The sequence below is a fragment of the Sesamum indicum genome, linkage group LG3 (genome assembly GCF_026168435.1).
Source record: "Sesamum indicum cultivar Baizhima isolate 11 linkage group LG3, ASM2616843v1, whole genome shotgun sequence".
NCBI classification, from domain to species: Eukaryota; Viridiplantae; Streptophyta; class Magnoliopsida; order Lamiales; family Pedaliaceae; genus Sesamum; species Sesamum indicum.
The window spans coordinates 20,215,075-20,228,989 of record NC_142659.1 but is presented as its reverse complement, the minus strand read 5'-3'; the positions used below and the strand labels follow the sequence as shown (position 1 = coordinate 20,228,989).

The following is a 13,915-nucleotide window of genomic DNA, read 5'->3' as shown; positions in this document are numbered from 1 at the left end:
AAAAATGGGTTGCAATATTGCAACTATTTTTTATTGCAAATAAAAATTATTTTTGCAACAAAATGGCCATCAATTTTGCTACAGATATCCATTGCAAAAGTCGTTGCAAAATATGAAAACCACACATTTTGCAATGAAAATTTACAACGGATAAAAAATCATTGCAAAAATTTGCAAGGGCTGAAAAATTCGGTGCTATATAACATTGGTTCATATAGCAACGGACAACATTCCGCTGTAAAAAGCCGTGGAAAATCTGATTTGACACGAATTTTTTATGAAATTCATTGCAAAAATCCATTGTTATAGGTCTGTTTTTTTGTATTTATTGTATAGTAGGTGTTATTTTTTATTATAATAGTAATTATTGTTTAGATATAATTTATTCGATATTATTGAATAATATATCATTTTTGTAATTATTTTTATTAATATAGATATTCGATATAAATAGTGATAGTCTATTTATTTTAAATAATAATAATTGATTGCTTTTATCTTTAAAAAATATTAATTTAAATAAATCAGCACATGTGTTGTCCACCTAACTAAATGGTCAACAATAATTCTCCAAAGTCCAAACAAACACAAACTGTCAATTCAATTGCCAAATTAACCTTCCGCACAATTAATTTCTTTATTAACGGAAATTGTGAATTTGCCAAACGGATTGAAAATTGATGGCCGTTAGACAGTGACGTACTGATAGACGTCATCTCAGTCACCGTCATTGCCCGTTTCTTCCTCTATTTTTTCTCAACTAAACCAAACCACCCTTTAGCCTACGTGACTCACTCTCTGTAACGTAACTCCTCACGTTACTCTCATTCAATCACTCTCACCCTCAAGCTCTCCATTTTCCACGCACAACACACACTTATGGCGGCTCCAGAGGTGGAGGAACGGGACCCCAGTTCTTGGGATGAGTTGCTGCGTAAAATGTTGCCGGAAGGCGCTCCCTTGCCGGACGAAGATCAGCTTGACTACTCCATATCTGTCGATTACATTGGCCCTTCTCCATTTTTCACGCCACCTGTTAATCCCGTGATTCCGAAAGAAAGATTCACTACTTTCCCGAAGGAGGCCCCGTCGCTGACTCCAAGAAACACAGCGTGGCTGAAGTCCTGTTCCAGTTCCGAGACCACGAACTCTGAGAACAAACGGTTGAGTGCTAGTTCAGTCGCTTTTGATGATGCGACGGATGAAATAAGCAACAATGGGGACGCTGAAGCTGCCGGTGATCATTGTGATCGCGACAACTCCTCGGGTTCCCATGAGGGGGGAAGGGAAATGAAACGAGGGGTTTTTTCGTTGAGTACTGGGGATAAGAGGAGAGGTTGTAGTAGATGTGGGAAGGCGAGTAATTGGGTGTTAAGGAGAAGAGAAGGGTGTATCGTGTGCGGAGCAGAGTACTGTAGAAAGTGCGTGTTGAAGGCGATGGGGTCGATGCCGGAGGGGAGAAAGTGCGTGGGGTGCATCGGGACGGCGATTGACGAAGCGAACAGAGGGAGATTGGGAAAGGGTTCGAGGTTGTTGGCGAGACTCTGTAGCCGGTTGGAGCTTAAGAACATAATGAAGGTAGAGAGAGAGTGTAAGGCTAATCAGGTGAGGGCAGAGCAGGTTACTGTAAATGGAAGGGAACTGACGGTGGAAGAATTGGATGAGTTGTTGGGCTGTGAGTTCCCTCCAAGGGATTTGAAGCCGGGGAGGTATTGGTATGACAAAGATTCTGGGCTTTGGGGGAAGGTGAAGAAAATTATCCCTGATCTCGATTTTCAAGGAGTCTGCTTTTGCTTTTTATCAGGCTTTTCTTTTTTTGATTTTTTTCTCTTTCGTTTTTTAATTATTCGTATCATGGATATTGATTGTTGAATTGTTCCAGGAGGGAGAAAAGCCTGATAGGATTATTAGTTCAAAATTGGATGTAGGAGGCAAGTTGCAGACTGCTGCCAGCGGCGGAAAAACGAGAGTTTACATGAATGGCCGCGAGATTACTAAAGTTGAGCTCAGAGTGTTAAAGGTAAGAAAAAGTTCTCAACTTCTTGACCCAGAGGAAAGACCTTTACATTTTGCCGTATTTTTCTGAGGATGCTGTGATAGTGTTTTCTTGGGTTTTGACGACTTCAAAATTTCTGGCTAGTTTTCACTAAAATCTGGTAAAACTTTATCTAAAAACACACATTAAGCGGACGATCACTGTGTTTAGTAGTTAGCAACGATTTATTGAAAAATTAGTTTTCTAGGTACTATTAATTATATCCCTTGAGCTACTTTAAAACCTGCTTTGACTGGAGATCAGTGCATTATTTGTGTTAGAGAGGATTTAATAAATACGGGTTCTATATGTGTTTGACTGATGGAAAATGCAATGACAATGTATCAGTACAATGTTCAATATGTGTAAGTAAAATCGTCCCTTAGTTGAATCATGGGCCTTGATTCTTCCACCCTTCAGTTACTGCGGATGTTACCAATTGGATGAAATTTGGAGGGTAGGCAGCTGATTTCTTCTCAGTGTCTGATAAGAAATAGATATAAGCAGATTAACTGCAAATTACTGAATTTTTGGTAACATATGATGAGCAATATTAGCATAAAGAAGATGCAACTTGCATAATATGATTGATGTACTTGATGATATAGTTTCTACTAATCATCTGTTAACTTGACATGACATTTTTGTTGAAGCCATTCACTTGGAAAAATCAACTGTACCAGTAAGCGAGACAATTTTTTGAGCCAGTTTTTTCAATCCGGCACATTTTCTGGTCCAGGCCTCAAACAACTGGCTTAGAGTTGGAAAATTGGAGTTTCATATCTCAGACAGAAGTCTAACATACAGATGTTAATAAAACTGATAGATAGTACTTCTTTGCTTTGTTATTATGTTCATAGTTGTTTATGTCTTGCGGATATCATCAATAGAGTTTGCTCCTCTATGTTACTTATTGCTTGTGAGAGTGATAAATTCATCCGACAGTTGTAGCATTATGTTGGCAAGTGTTACCACTGTTACATTACTTTGCTGCCCTTTCTGAAAATAAATATATTTTTTTAAATTAAGACTGTCTTAGAACCTTCATCTTTGTGGCAAAAATTTGATATACTCCTGTATTGTCTCTCTTTTAGCTGGCCAAGGTTCAATGCCCTCGTGATACCCACTTTTGGCTATATGACGATGGATCCTATGAGGAAGAAGGCCAAAACAACATTAAAGGATATATATGGGAAAAGGTTTTTTGTAATATATAGATTACAATATTCTTTTTGCTTTGATAGTGTTTTTGGTCATTTAAGGTACTCTATTGAAGAGTTTGAATTGGGCTTTCTGTTAGGCAGGCCTCAATTCGTGCCCTTTGTTCATTGTATTCATTGCCCGTACCCCCTGAACGTGCTCCTTGTACAAAGGAAGAACCTGCTTCATTTTCAGCTAGATTATTTCCTGAGTTTTTGGAGCAGCAAAGAGTCCAGAAACTTCTGCTTCTTGGAATAGAGGGTTCTGGGGCAAGTACCATCTTCAAGCAGGTATACTCATGGATGCTCATATGTATCTGCTTTTGAAGTTATTAAATTCATCTTATATATTTGATTTAATAAGGATATGCGCAGATAAATAAGCATGTCCATACATAACTCTAACCATACTGTATACATTTCCTGGAAATTTCTGTGCGTTTACGGTCAAATCATAGCAGGGAATGAGTCTGCATACCTTCTGGTCGGGGTTTCCTGGAAAAAAGTGCTGCACCATCCACAAAACACTATTGATATATCCTTAAGTTTTCAGCCATAGATGTTCAGCAACTTTTAAAGTTGCTACATTCTGCTTTCCTCACTGTTCACTTCCGATGCTTCTCAGCGATCATAAACTATATCCAAATGTGATTTGAATGTCCTGAAACCTATGTCAAATTATTGTTCCTGGCTCAACATTTTGTGATTGATGAATCATGTTATTTAACCCCAGATCACATTAATTCAACGGGTTAAATACAATTTACCCCCTGCAATAATATGTAAAATAAGCAAAATACTCCTATAAAAAAAGAATTACTAACCCCCTGTGTTTTGTACAATGAAGCAAATTACCCCTCTATCAATGGTTTAGATAGGAGGGTAATCTGCTTCATTTTCCAAAACACAGGGGGTAATTTGTTATTTTCTCCTTTTTTTTGCTCATTTTTCATATTATAGGGGGTAAATCGCATTTTTCCCTCAATTCAACTGAAATGTTTGTCCTGTGTAAGTTTATGAGAGAGACTGTTCCTGTCAGGTTCCCACTGCTTTTGTCTTCACCAGGAACACATTATATGAATTCTTGGAAGAATACATCAAAAAAGCATATGCGTCCTCGCTCTTCTCTTACTTCTTCTCTTACTTCTGATGGAAGTTTGCTTTGACATTGCAACTAGTCCAGATTCTTGAGTTTGTTAAGTCTTGGCATGTCAAAGAATACACTTCTTCTTTTGCACATCGTTTACTTTTTTTATTTATTATCCTGTTAGCTCATTGAGTTCATTTATTTCTTTTCATGCGACAGGCCAAGTTTATATACACAAACAAACTTACTACTGAAGAGCGGGAGAACATTAAGCTCATTATACAAAGGAACACATACAGATATTTAAGTATTTTACTTGAGGGGAGGGAGCATTTTGAAGAAGAGGCTTTGTTGAATAAAGAGTCTGCTGGTCAGTCTGCTGAAATGTCTATACCAGGTAGTTTCTCTGGCATTCTTGATTTCCTGCCTCCTCTCAGTCATCTCTTACTTAACTAACCTTGTCTTAATAATGTCTTTTTCCACCGTAGAACAGCATTGCTATTTCATGATGCATATGTTTATTTCCGATATACTGAAATATTGAATTTATTTGTGCATGGGGTGAGACCACAAAGCAAGTCTGACGAATACTTTTTTACATTGCCATGAGAATTCTATTCATCTTTGCTTTGATAACCCGAATTCCATTGTCTTCAAAGATGCTATGGTTTTGGACTCTGAAGTTTCGTGATCTCAGGGGAAATGAAATGTGATGGAAGCAGGCAATGCATCTATTCAGTTAATCAGAAAATCAGCAATTTCTCTGATTGGTTCTTAGATCTCATGGCTACTGGAGATATAAACACTTTCTTTCCTGCTGCCGCACGTGAATATGCTCCAGTCATTGATGAAGTTTGGAAGGATCCAGCAATCCAGGAAACATACAAGAGAAGAGAGGAGCTAAAAGTTCTTCCTGATGGTGCTAAATATTTCTTGGACCGGGTATGAAACTGGAAACAATATCTATTGTTTTGTTTACTCATGCAACAATACTTTCTCCTTGTTCTTTTTTCTTTTCCCTAACTAGTTTCATGCAACCATGCTTCGCTCTTGTCTTGGACTAGCGTCGCTTACTGTTTCAATAACCATTTGCTGCAAAAGGATAATAGTTTTTAATAGTAATTCACTATGATGATTCATGTATGTGCTCATCTTCCTCATGAACTTTGACTACTTGAGGGTGTTGAGTTTTTTCCTGTTGTAAGTCTCAAGTCCTATTTGCACTTCAATACTTCAGGTTCAGGTCTCCGTTGTCTCTGATATCCTTAACTTGCACTTTAGATGATTCTTTAGGAAGAACAATGTTTCTTCCGTTGAGGAGAAAATAGCTTACATGTAATGAACTCATAGGCTGATAGTAATGAATATTGAAATGTTTTATATCCAGTTGGTAGTTCTGGTTTAACTGCCAGCATAAATCATGTAGAACACTAAAGTCATCTAGATTAGATAACCATGGTACTAAAACAACAATTTTTGTACGGCAGTGATGAACATGGTTTGACTTGAACATAAGTTATTTAGATTTGCAGTGTTAAATGATTATCGAAGGGTCAAAATTATCAGTTTCAGGAACCCAAGACTTAAAATTTCAAGTTCATTTATTTGCTTGACAAAAGCATGAGGATCCACTGATTTAACACCAAAACAATGATGTGGCTGTTGTATGAAGGTTATCTCTTTTCTATAAACAATCATTCTATGTTAACACATTCTGAATTTGTTGTTTCATAAATCAAATAATCAAGACCAAGTTCTCTTGTCAGTTTGTGGCGAGAGATTTCACAGCATTGCTAATTTGGCAGGTCATTGAGATATCAAGCAACGAGTATGAACCTTCAGAGAAAGACATTTTTTTTGCGGAAGGTGTTACCCCCGGCAACGGCCTTGCAAGTATTGAATTTTCACTCAGTGATCACAGTGCAGTTTCTGAGATGTACAATCAACACTCAGAAAGCCAACAACCTCTTATAAAGTAAGGTTCTCCAGATCAACAAACCTCTATATGTTCCTTTGAAACACAACCCATCTTCATTACATTGTTCTCAGGTACCAATTGATCCAGCTCAGCTCTAAAGGACTATACAATGGCTGCAAATGGCTAGAAATGTTTGAGGGCATGAGGGCCATCGTCTTCTGCGTTTCTTTGAGCGACTACAACCAGACCTGGACAAACACTACAGGTCTTCAGCAAAATAAGATGCTGGCATGCAGAGATTTCTTTGAGAGCGTAGCACAACATTCTTGTTTCGAGGGCACACCATTTCTGCTGCTCTTGACCAAACATGATCTACTGGAGGATAAGATCGACCAGGTCCCAATAACCGTTTGTGAATGGTTCAGGGATTTCAACCCATTAAAGACTCATAGCAAGAGTCTTCCCCTTGCACATCAGGCATTTTACTATATTGCTGTCAAATTCAAGGAGCTCTACACCTCCATCACAGGCAGAAAGCTCTATGTTCGTCAAATCCAAGCTCACGACCAAGCATCTGTCGACGAAGCGTTTAGATACGTTCGAGAGATGCTCGACTGGGAGGAGCAGAAGAATGGAGATATTTATGCCAGTAGTGATGAAGATTCAGATTCAGTACCTGGTGCAGAGACAAGCTCGTCCCCCCTGTGATCAGCAATATCAACCAGTTCTAGTTGACATAATCAGGCCTTGGAAGGTTTTTGCAGCTCCAATGGCGTACATACTACAGAGCAATTGTTCTTATGGATAACAACAGCAGTTTACAGTGTATAGAAAAGCTAGCATCTGATTTCAATTGCTTATCATTCTGAGTTGATTCGGTTCATTGAGCAATTAATTAAAGTTTTGTTTCTAAAACAATTTGGTACATATTATCGAAAATTATAAAGTTAAAAGAACCTTCAAAATAATCGTATAAAATAAATATAATGCTTATTTAAATTAAGGTTTATTATATTTAGACCCCGTAAAAATATAAAATCACACTTTCCCTAAAAGACTTGCACCCTTCTGAGAGTTCTCCCTTTACTGCTGTATTCCTTCTGTTAGCGTTTACGGAAAATACTAACGCCAACACAAAAAAAAAGAATACATAAATTTTTAATTTTATCTTATATTTAACACTCTGTATAATTTATTAACAAAGATATTATAGTAATATTTTTTATACTTGAAAGGGGTAAACATAATAAATAAAGTCAAAAGGATCTAGCGTAGTAAAATATAATTTATGAATTATTATTTATGATACATGGACGCCAACACTGCAACATAAAAAATTTCGAAAAACACTAGGACACGATATTCACAACAGCGGTGTTAAATGGTTTGCCACATTAATATAATTGTAATAATTTATATAATTCAACCCACCTACAAACAAAATTATATGTACAAAAATGAATACATAAAAAGAGAATATAATCTGACAATAAATAAAAAAATTTATTTCTTAAAAAATAAACACCAAACATATAATACTAATTTTAAATTATCTTAAGTTATTTCCAGACATAAATTCGAATTTACGGACTATTTCTAAAACATAATTCTGCTCCAGAATTCTAAGCATGTCCCACCAGAATAAAAGAACGAAATTATTGCATTTCAATCCTATGCATTTTAGATTACTTTATAATGTATCCTAATTATTTTTTATATTTTAATGTAGTAATTTCAAAGTTACATAATGATCAATTTGGGGCCATTTTAATAATATGAACTATTAGCAAGAATTAAATAATGTTGGGTGCATGCTTTGATTTATTGTATGTTTGTCAGTTTTAATTTAAACTTTGATTCAACAAATAATATATAATTATTTCAAGCATTTACCTCATTGAAAAATTGAACTCTTTGCAAAAGCAATTTTATGTCAAGATTGCTTTGTCAATACAATCAAGTCTGCTTGCAGAAAAGCTGACATTGTATTTGAATTAATAAATTTAAAATGAGAAATTCCAAATTTCTAATAATAAATTCTTTTGATTGATTTTAATAATTCTGATAACAAAATAATTCCATTTTTATTATGACTTATATTTTACAAAATATTAATAAATTTTGTATACTTTTGATACCGAAATTTTTGATATACTTTCCCTGAATCCTCCCTTTAAATTCAAATTCATCCATCCAAATATAATCTAAGTTGATTGTATTGAAAAATTCTAATTCAGATCCGATTTAGCTAAACCTAAACTAGTTATATGGCAAATGTATATTGCACTTGTTGTGTTTGGTGTATAGTTCAGAAAAATTGACCAATCATATCAAACTTACATTGTGCTTCAAAGAAAATTCAATTCCATACACTGGCACGGTGATTGAAAAAGAACTAACTACGGAAATAAATGCTAAAAGTAGCAATTGATACCCAAAATAGCTGATAATAGCAAAAGGAAAACGTGAATGTATGCTGCAAATTTCTTTCACGGGATGCATCACCCGAAAGGAAGAGAACAATCAGCATGACTGTTCTCACAATAGGTTTCTGGAGAGTTGATGTAAAAAATAATATCCACATCCCATTGTTTACACCCATTTTACATAGGAAATGAGCGGGCAATAAATCAACTCAACACGCTGCAATACTGAAGAACATGTTTCTACTAGAAACAAGACAAAAGATCATATATGTCTTGACAAGTGAACTTTCAGTAATGCACTAAGTAACGATCACACCATGAAAACTACATTTATTTTGGATTTGGCGGCAGAATGCAGAATTAATAGATGCAGAAAGAGTTAAAGGAGCTCGTAAATTACATCTGTATATGAAACAAAGGAAGCCGTGGAAAGTATGAGAAAGCTAACATTAGAGAAATCTCTGCTATTTCATATTGCTAATACGTTGCCTTGTATCTACTGGATTGGAGGAAGAAAAAAGACTACTGGTCCTTGTACCTCTTCTCCACTTCCTCCATGCTTTGGATCTCCCTATGATACTTGCAAATCCGGTAAATGCACCTACACCAACATTGGACGGGCAGCCATGTAAGAATAGTATGACAAAGGAGCTTTGCGACTAAACTCAAAACTCAAAATGGGAGTGCAATATCATTTACCAATAGAGCAGGCATGCAGCGGAACATAACACTGCATTCCTCTGAGACTTGTAGATCTGTATCAACATCCAAAGCAGAGAATTAAAACGAAATTGTACCATTGGCCGTATGCCAAAACTAAAACAAAATGAACTACTAGAATGGTATAGCAAATAAGAGTATGAATATTGTATAAGGATCTGACTGCTTATGTGAAGGATCTCACACAAAACTAAAGATGATTGATATCATCAGAAAAGCACTAGGACTTATGTAAAGACCTAAGCTCAAGGGAAAACCTAGTGAGACAGAAAGACAGTTAATAACCAGTGTCTTAAACTATTTTATTCACAAAAATGAAGGTGCAGTGCTTCCAGCGTACACCGATATCCCAATACAACAAATGTCTCTCCACGTAAGAGTAAATGCTCAATCGATCAACATGAACAATAAGAATATTTTATTACAGGACTCCAGAATTTCCAAAAATATGGAATATAAGAACTTAAAAAATGAACAAGTCTATATGCATGTACTTGACCGTAAGTGATTCGACAAAGTGCTTCAAAATTTTCAATCCTTTTTCACACTTGTTAAGCAAATCCCAGCATCAATTTGCAAAGTCTTCAACCTTAACTGTATCCCTATGCAATTTAATACTATATTACTGAAAACAGACTTATTGGGAAGATAGTATAATTCTTCGGGAACAAGATACTACCACACATGATTGGATAAAATTCTTAGACAACTCCAAACAAGTTAACCAGCGGATATCAGAAACATAGAAGATCCATGCTAACAGAGGGCTATCTAATCTATTTATTGGATAGCAAACAAGAAGATATTATCAAAATTATTGACAATTACGTAAACTAGTAACAACAACATCAAAGAAAAGTGTGGTGCTCCGGTACTCTCAACTTTCGGAACAAGCATAAATCCTTCTAAGATATGAAGCAAACGAAAATCTCAGCACCATACAATTAACTCCTAGCTCACTATATAATTACTTTCATCATCATCGAACCAAAAGTATCGATCAAAATGATAACCAGTAACAGAATACCAATTTGAAACAGAGAATGAAACGAAAACTAATTACCGATTTCTCATAGCGATCCCTCTCAGCAGCAGTGCAGATCTCCCCAGAACACATCAACCGGTGTTCATTCTTCCAGTAAATATCTAGCAGCAAACACAGATTTTTTTAAAAAAAAATTAAGAACCCATTTCAAATTGCGACGGCCAAAGGCCGAAAAATGAAATAAATTAAAAATCAATTCCGGGAACAGAAAAAATCAAAAAAGAAAAAATGTGCATACCCAGAAGCTGAAAACCGGAGAATGGTATGATAAAGAGTGATGGTTGCAGAATAAGCGAGATGAGCGATACAATCCGAGATTTCAGAGCCTTGGGCGATGGTAATGTCAGGATAATAGCCACCGCCGCCTCTGCAGCCACCACGTACGCCAGTATCACCCATTGCAACGCCATTTTTTTCCTCTGATTTTATGATTTCTCTTTCAGACTTGCTAGTTCTTCTTTGTCGAACGTGATTTTCCTTTTTCTTCTTTTTTTCCCCTTGCTTGATCTTGCTTAACGGGTGAGGCTAGTGAAGGTTCTTGATAATCTGACTTTGTACCTGGAGTCGGTCATTCAATTCAGTGAGTCATGCCAAAATTACTTAAACTGCCCCTAAAGTTCTCGTGTTTCTGTTTTTGACCCCCTATCTTTTTTAGTTTTTATTAAAAAATATTACAACTATACGCCCTCTCTCTCTCTCTCTCAACTAGGAAGTTACTCGCAGCATAGCTTCATTGCCCTCCCTATCGAAGATATTCATGAACAACAAAACCTTATTTACTAACAATTTCCCACTTTTTTTTAATGAAAAGGCCGTTCGTTAGTGCTACTAACTACATGGTGCCGTTAGTATCATAACAACTTGGCCACATATATTATTGTGTCCAAATCATTGGTGCTACTAACGACTTGGGCTCATTTTTGTTAAATTTTTATTTATGTTAATTAAGAATACAATATATTAATTGATTAGTACTTATTGTTTTTAATTTTATAATATTTCGAATTTTTTTATTATTTTTATAATTAAAAAATATTAATAACAAGCATATTGATGTTTAATTAATTTTTAACAACTAATAAAATTAAAATTACATACAAATAAAAAAACAGTATATTCAATTATTGACTTCATTATTTTGGCGTCTACGACCCCGTCTCGAGAAAATATTAATGGGATTCTGTCCATTATACGCATAGTTTGTCCACAGTTGATTGTTGTTTAACATTGTACTACTTTTTGTCATTTTCTCACAAAAATAATGGATAGAACAATTAAAAGTCATTTTCACAATTGCTATCACAGGTAGGCAACGAGCTCCTTTTAGAACCTCATTATACATCCGACATATTGGTTGTCAGAATACTGCATCACCACCCGCCATCATGAGAAGCTGTCTATTTTTCTTTCTCAATTTGGTCTGAGTAGTAGTATGCTTCTGGTTTTATACTCGTATCTCGTTAATAGTACCATTAAATTCCTAATTTGATATTCTGACAACTTTTCGATAAAGATCCTTCAATTATACGTCCTTAAATCACTATTGAAGTTTGAACACACGTCCCTCAAACAAAGTCAATGCACACTGCGAGGAGGAACAAAATCAAGAATGTCATCTATTGCTCCCATGAGCCCAGAATGATGGTTAGAAATAAAGCAAGTTCCAAACATCCTCTTACAATATGTTTGCACACCATCTGTAGAACCATTTGCAAGATAGATATGCTTCTTCATCGACAATAACAAATGCAACAGGCAATACCTATTGATTCCCATCCATCCCAGCTACAATCAATATTTTATATTTTACTTGGTGTACAAGTGAGTTCTGTCTATGCTGATAATTTTTCGATAAAATTGGAATCCTTCAACACATGATTGGAACACATAGAATAAGTAATTACATAAGCTCCGCTTGAGCACTGGAAAATTTTGTGCTCACACCCAACAACTGTTTCTTCATTCCAGTTCTGAAGATTGCCTAAGTAACTGGGTAGCTTTCTTGTAGAGCTCTCCCATGTGCCATAAATAATTTCATGAGTCATCCTCCAACTATACCATGCCTTAACGTATGATATATCAAATCATAACTAATCCTTCACAATTTTGATGACATTATTTATTCCATATGCAGGGTTACATTTTACTTGTTCCAATAGTAAAAAGGCAACAAAACATCTATTCAGTGCAATGTTCCATAGACATTTAATTCATAACACACGTGTGGTCTTCCGACATTTAGAGGTGTTTGGCAAAGCTTACAACCTCTTCAAAAGATGTTTGAGAGATTGAGTTTTAATAAAAAAAAAATAAAAACAAAAAGTTAACTTCACCCAATTTTTTAAAAATATCTTATAAGCTCTGTACGACTAATATACCACAACACAAAAATTTTCTCATTATTTTGTCTACATTCCATTTCTTTTCTCTTTATCACCAAATTTGTGACTTATACTTTTAAACTTTTGTAGGAAATTTATAATGCAATATTAAATAGTATGGCAAAGTCTTTCACCATACAACTATAAATATGAGTGTTTTTTCAATAACTGGGAATACAATGCTAGACAAACAAGAGAACATTCAAGAAATTTAAAAATTATCTCTAGCGCAAATCAAGGAGATCCACGGCATTCAAGATAAAAGTCAAGACATTCATCGGGGAGATCAAGAAATTTTGACATTTAATTCGTGATTATAGTGCAAAATCTACGAGTTAACGTTATTGAAGCACAAGTCCGTCTTGGCATAAGCTAAAAATCTTGATTCCACCAAGAAAACGGTATTCTTATTAACATTAATGAAATCTCAAGCCTAACGTCAAATGGAATCAAAATGTCGAGTCTCACATTTAAAGTTGGCAAATCGAAATTCGCATTTTCAAAGTAGAGAATCATAGGATTCAACTAAATTAAAAAAATCATTTAGAATAATTTCTTGCTTCATTAAGTTCAGAAACACAAAAATTTTCGTTAGACAAAATTTCAATTTTTTTTTATAGATTTCGTGCGATTTATAATTACTGAAATTTTATTATTTCATATTTAAGACATTGTAAATATTTCAATAATCGATGCATTTTGAGACTCGTTCAACTCTATAGTTGTATTGTGACTTTTACCATCCTTAATTCGATGTTGCAACGCCACCACAACCACCAACAACAAAGGAAAGAACGGATCAAATATGTGTTGATCAATCAGTCGGAGCATTGCGACGTTTCTATGTGTATATGTTTTAAAATATATTATAATTAAAAAAAATAAAATATATAAATCAACACATAATATTTTAAAAATAGAAAGAAAAAAAAATCAACTTTAAAATGTTATCAACACAACAAAAATTGGTGCATATAATGGTGTCGTAAATCATTGTTTGTAAGCGGAGCATGTAAATTAAAATGTACTTATTAAATTCATTTAAAAAAATTACGTAGTTATTGATGAAATTTCTAATTTGGATTTGAAAAATAATCGAATCAA

General features: G+C 34.9%; 2 protein-coding genes across 2 annotated transcripts; one reads left to right on the top strand and one right to left on the bottom strand.

The window, feature by feature from the left end:
- The first annotated feature begins 760 nt into the window (after positions 1 to 760).
- On the top strand, positions 761 to 7,157 carry LOC105158190 (extra-large guanine nucleotide-binding protein 3). The gene is made up of 8 exons (XM_011074847.3): positions 761 to 1,746; positions 1,883 to 2,020; positions 3,130 to 3,234; positions 3,340 to 3,525; positions 4,541 to 4,718; positions 5,019 to 5,263; positions 6,127 to 6,296; positions 6,371 to 7,157. Exons 1-8 carry the CDS (start codon positions 880 to 882, stop codon positions 6,945 to 6,947), a joined length of 2,466 nt encoding a protein of 821 aa, XP_011073149.1. The 5' UTR covers positions 761 to 879; the 3' UTR covers positions 6,948 to 7,157.
- Positions 7,158 to 8,888: 1,731 nt separating this feature from the next.
- LOC105158189 (uncharacterized) lies at positions 8,889 to 10,988 on the bottom strand. Its single transcript, XM_011074846.3, has 4 exons — positions 10,669 to 10,988; positions 10,449 to 10,531; positions 9,365 to 9,420; positions 8,889 to 9,266 (listed from the first exon to the last, which is right to left on the bottom strand). The coding sequence occupies exons 1-4, from the start codon at positions 10,838 to 10,840 to the stop codon at positions 9,188 to 9,190; spliced, it is 390 nt and encodes a 129-aa protein (XP_011073148.1). The 5' UTR covers positions 10,841 to 10,988; the 3' UTR covers positions 8,889 to 9,187.
- Positions 10,989 to 13,915: the final 2,927 nt, after the last annotated feature.

What these genes read in the sequence shown, in the direction of transcription:
- LOC105158190 (XM_011074847.3), top strand. Translation starts at nt 880, where the DNA reads ATGGCGGCTCCAGAGGTGGAGGAACGGGACCCCAGTTCTTGGGATGAG. An exon ending in TTGAGCTCAGAGTGTTAAAG is followed by an intron (nt 2,021 to 3,129) that starts GTAAGAAAAAGT and finishes TCTCTCTTTTAG; the next exon opens with CTGGCCAAGGTTCAATGCCC. An exon ending in CTAAATATTTCTTGGACCGG is followed by an intron (nt 5,264 to 6,126) that starts GTATGAAACTGG and finishes CTAATTTGGCAG; the next exon opens with GTCATTGAGATATCAAGCAA.
- LOC105158189 (XM_011074846.3), bottom strand. Translation starts at nt 10,840, where the DNA reads ATGGCGTTGCAATGGGTGATACTGGCGTACGTGGTGGCTGCAGAGGCG. An exon ending in GGGATCGCTATGAGAAATCG is followed by an intron (nt 9,421 to 10,448) that starts GTAATTAGTTTT and finishes ATGTTGATACAG; the next exon opens with ATCTACAAGTCTCAGAGGAA. An exon ending in GCTGCATGCCTGCTCTATTG is followed by an intron (nt 9,267 to 9,364) that starts GTAAATGATATT and finishes ATGTTGGTGTAG; the next exon opens with GTGCATTTACCGGATTTGCA.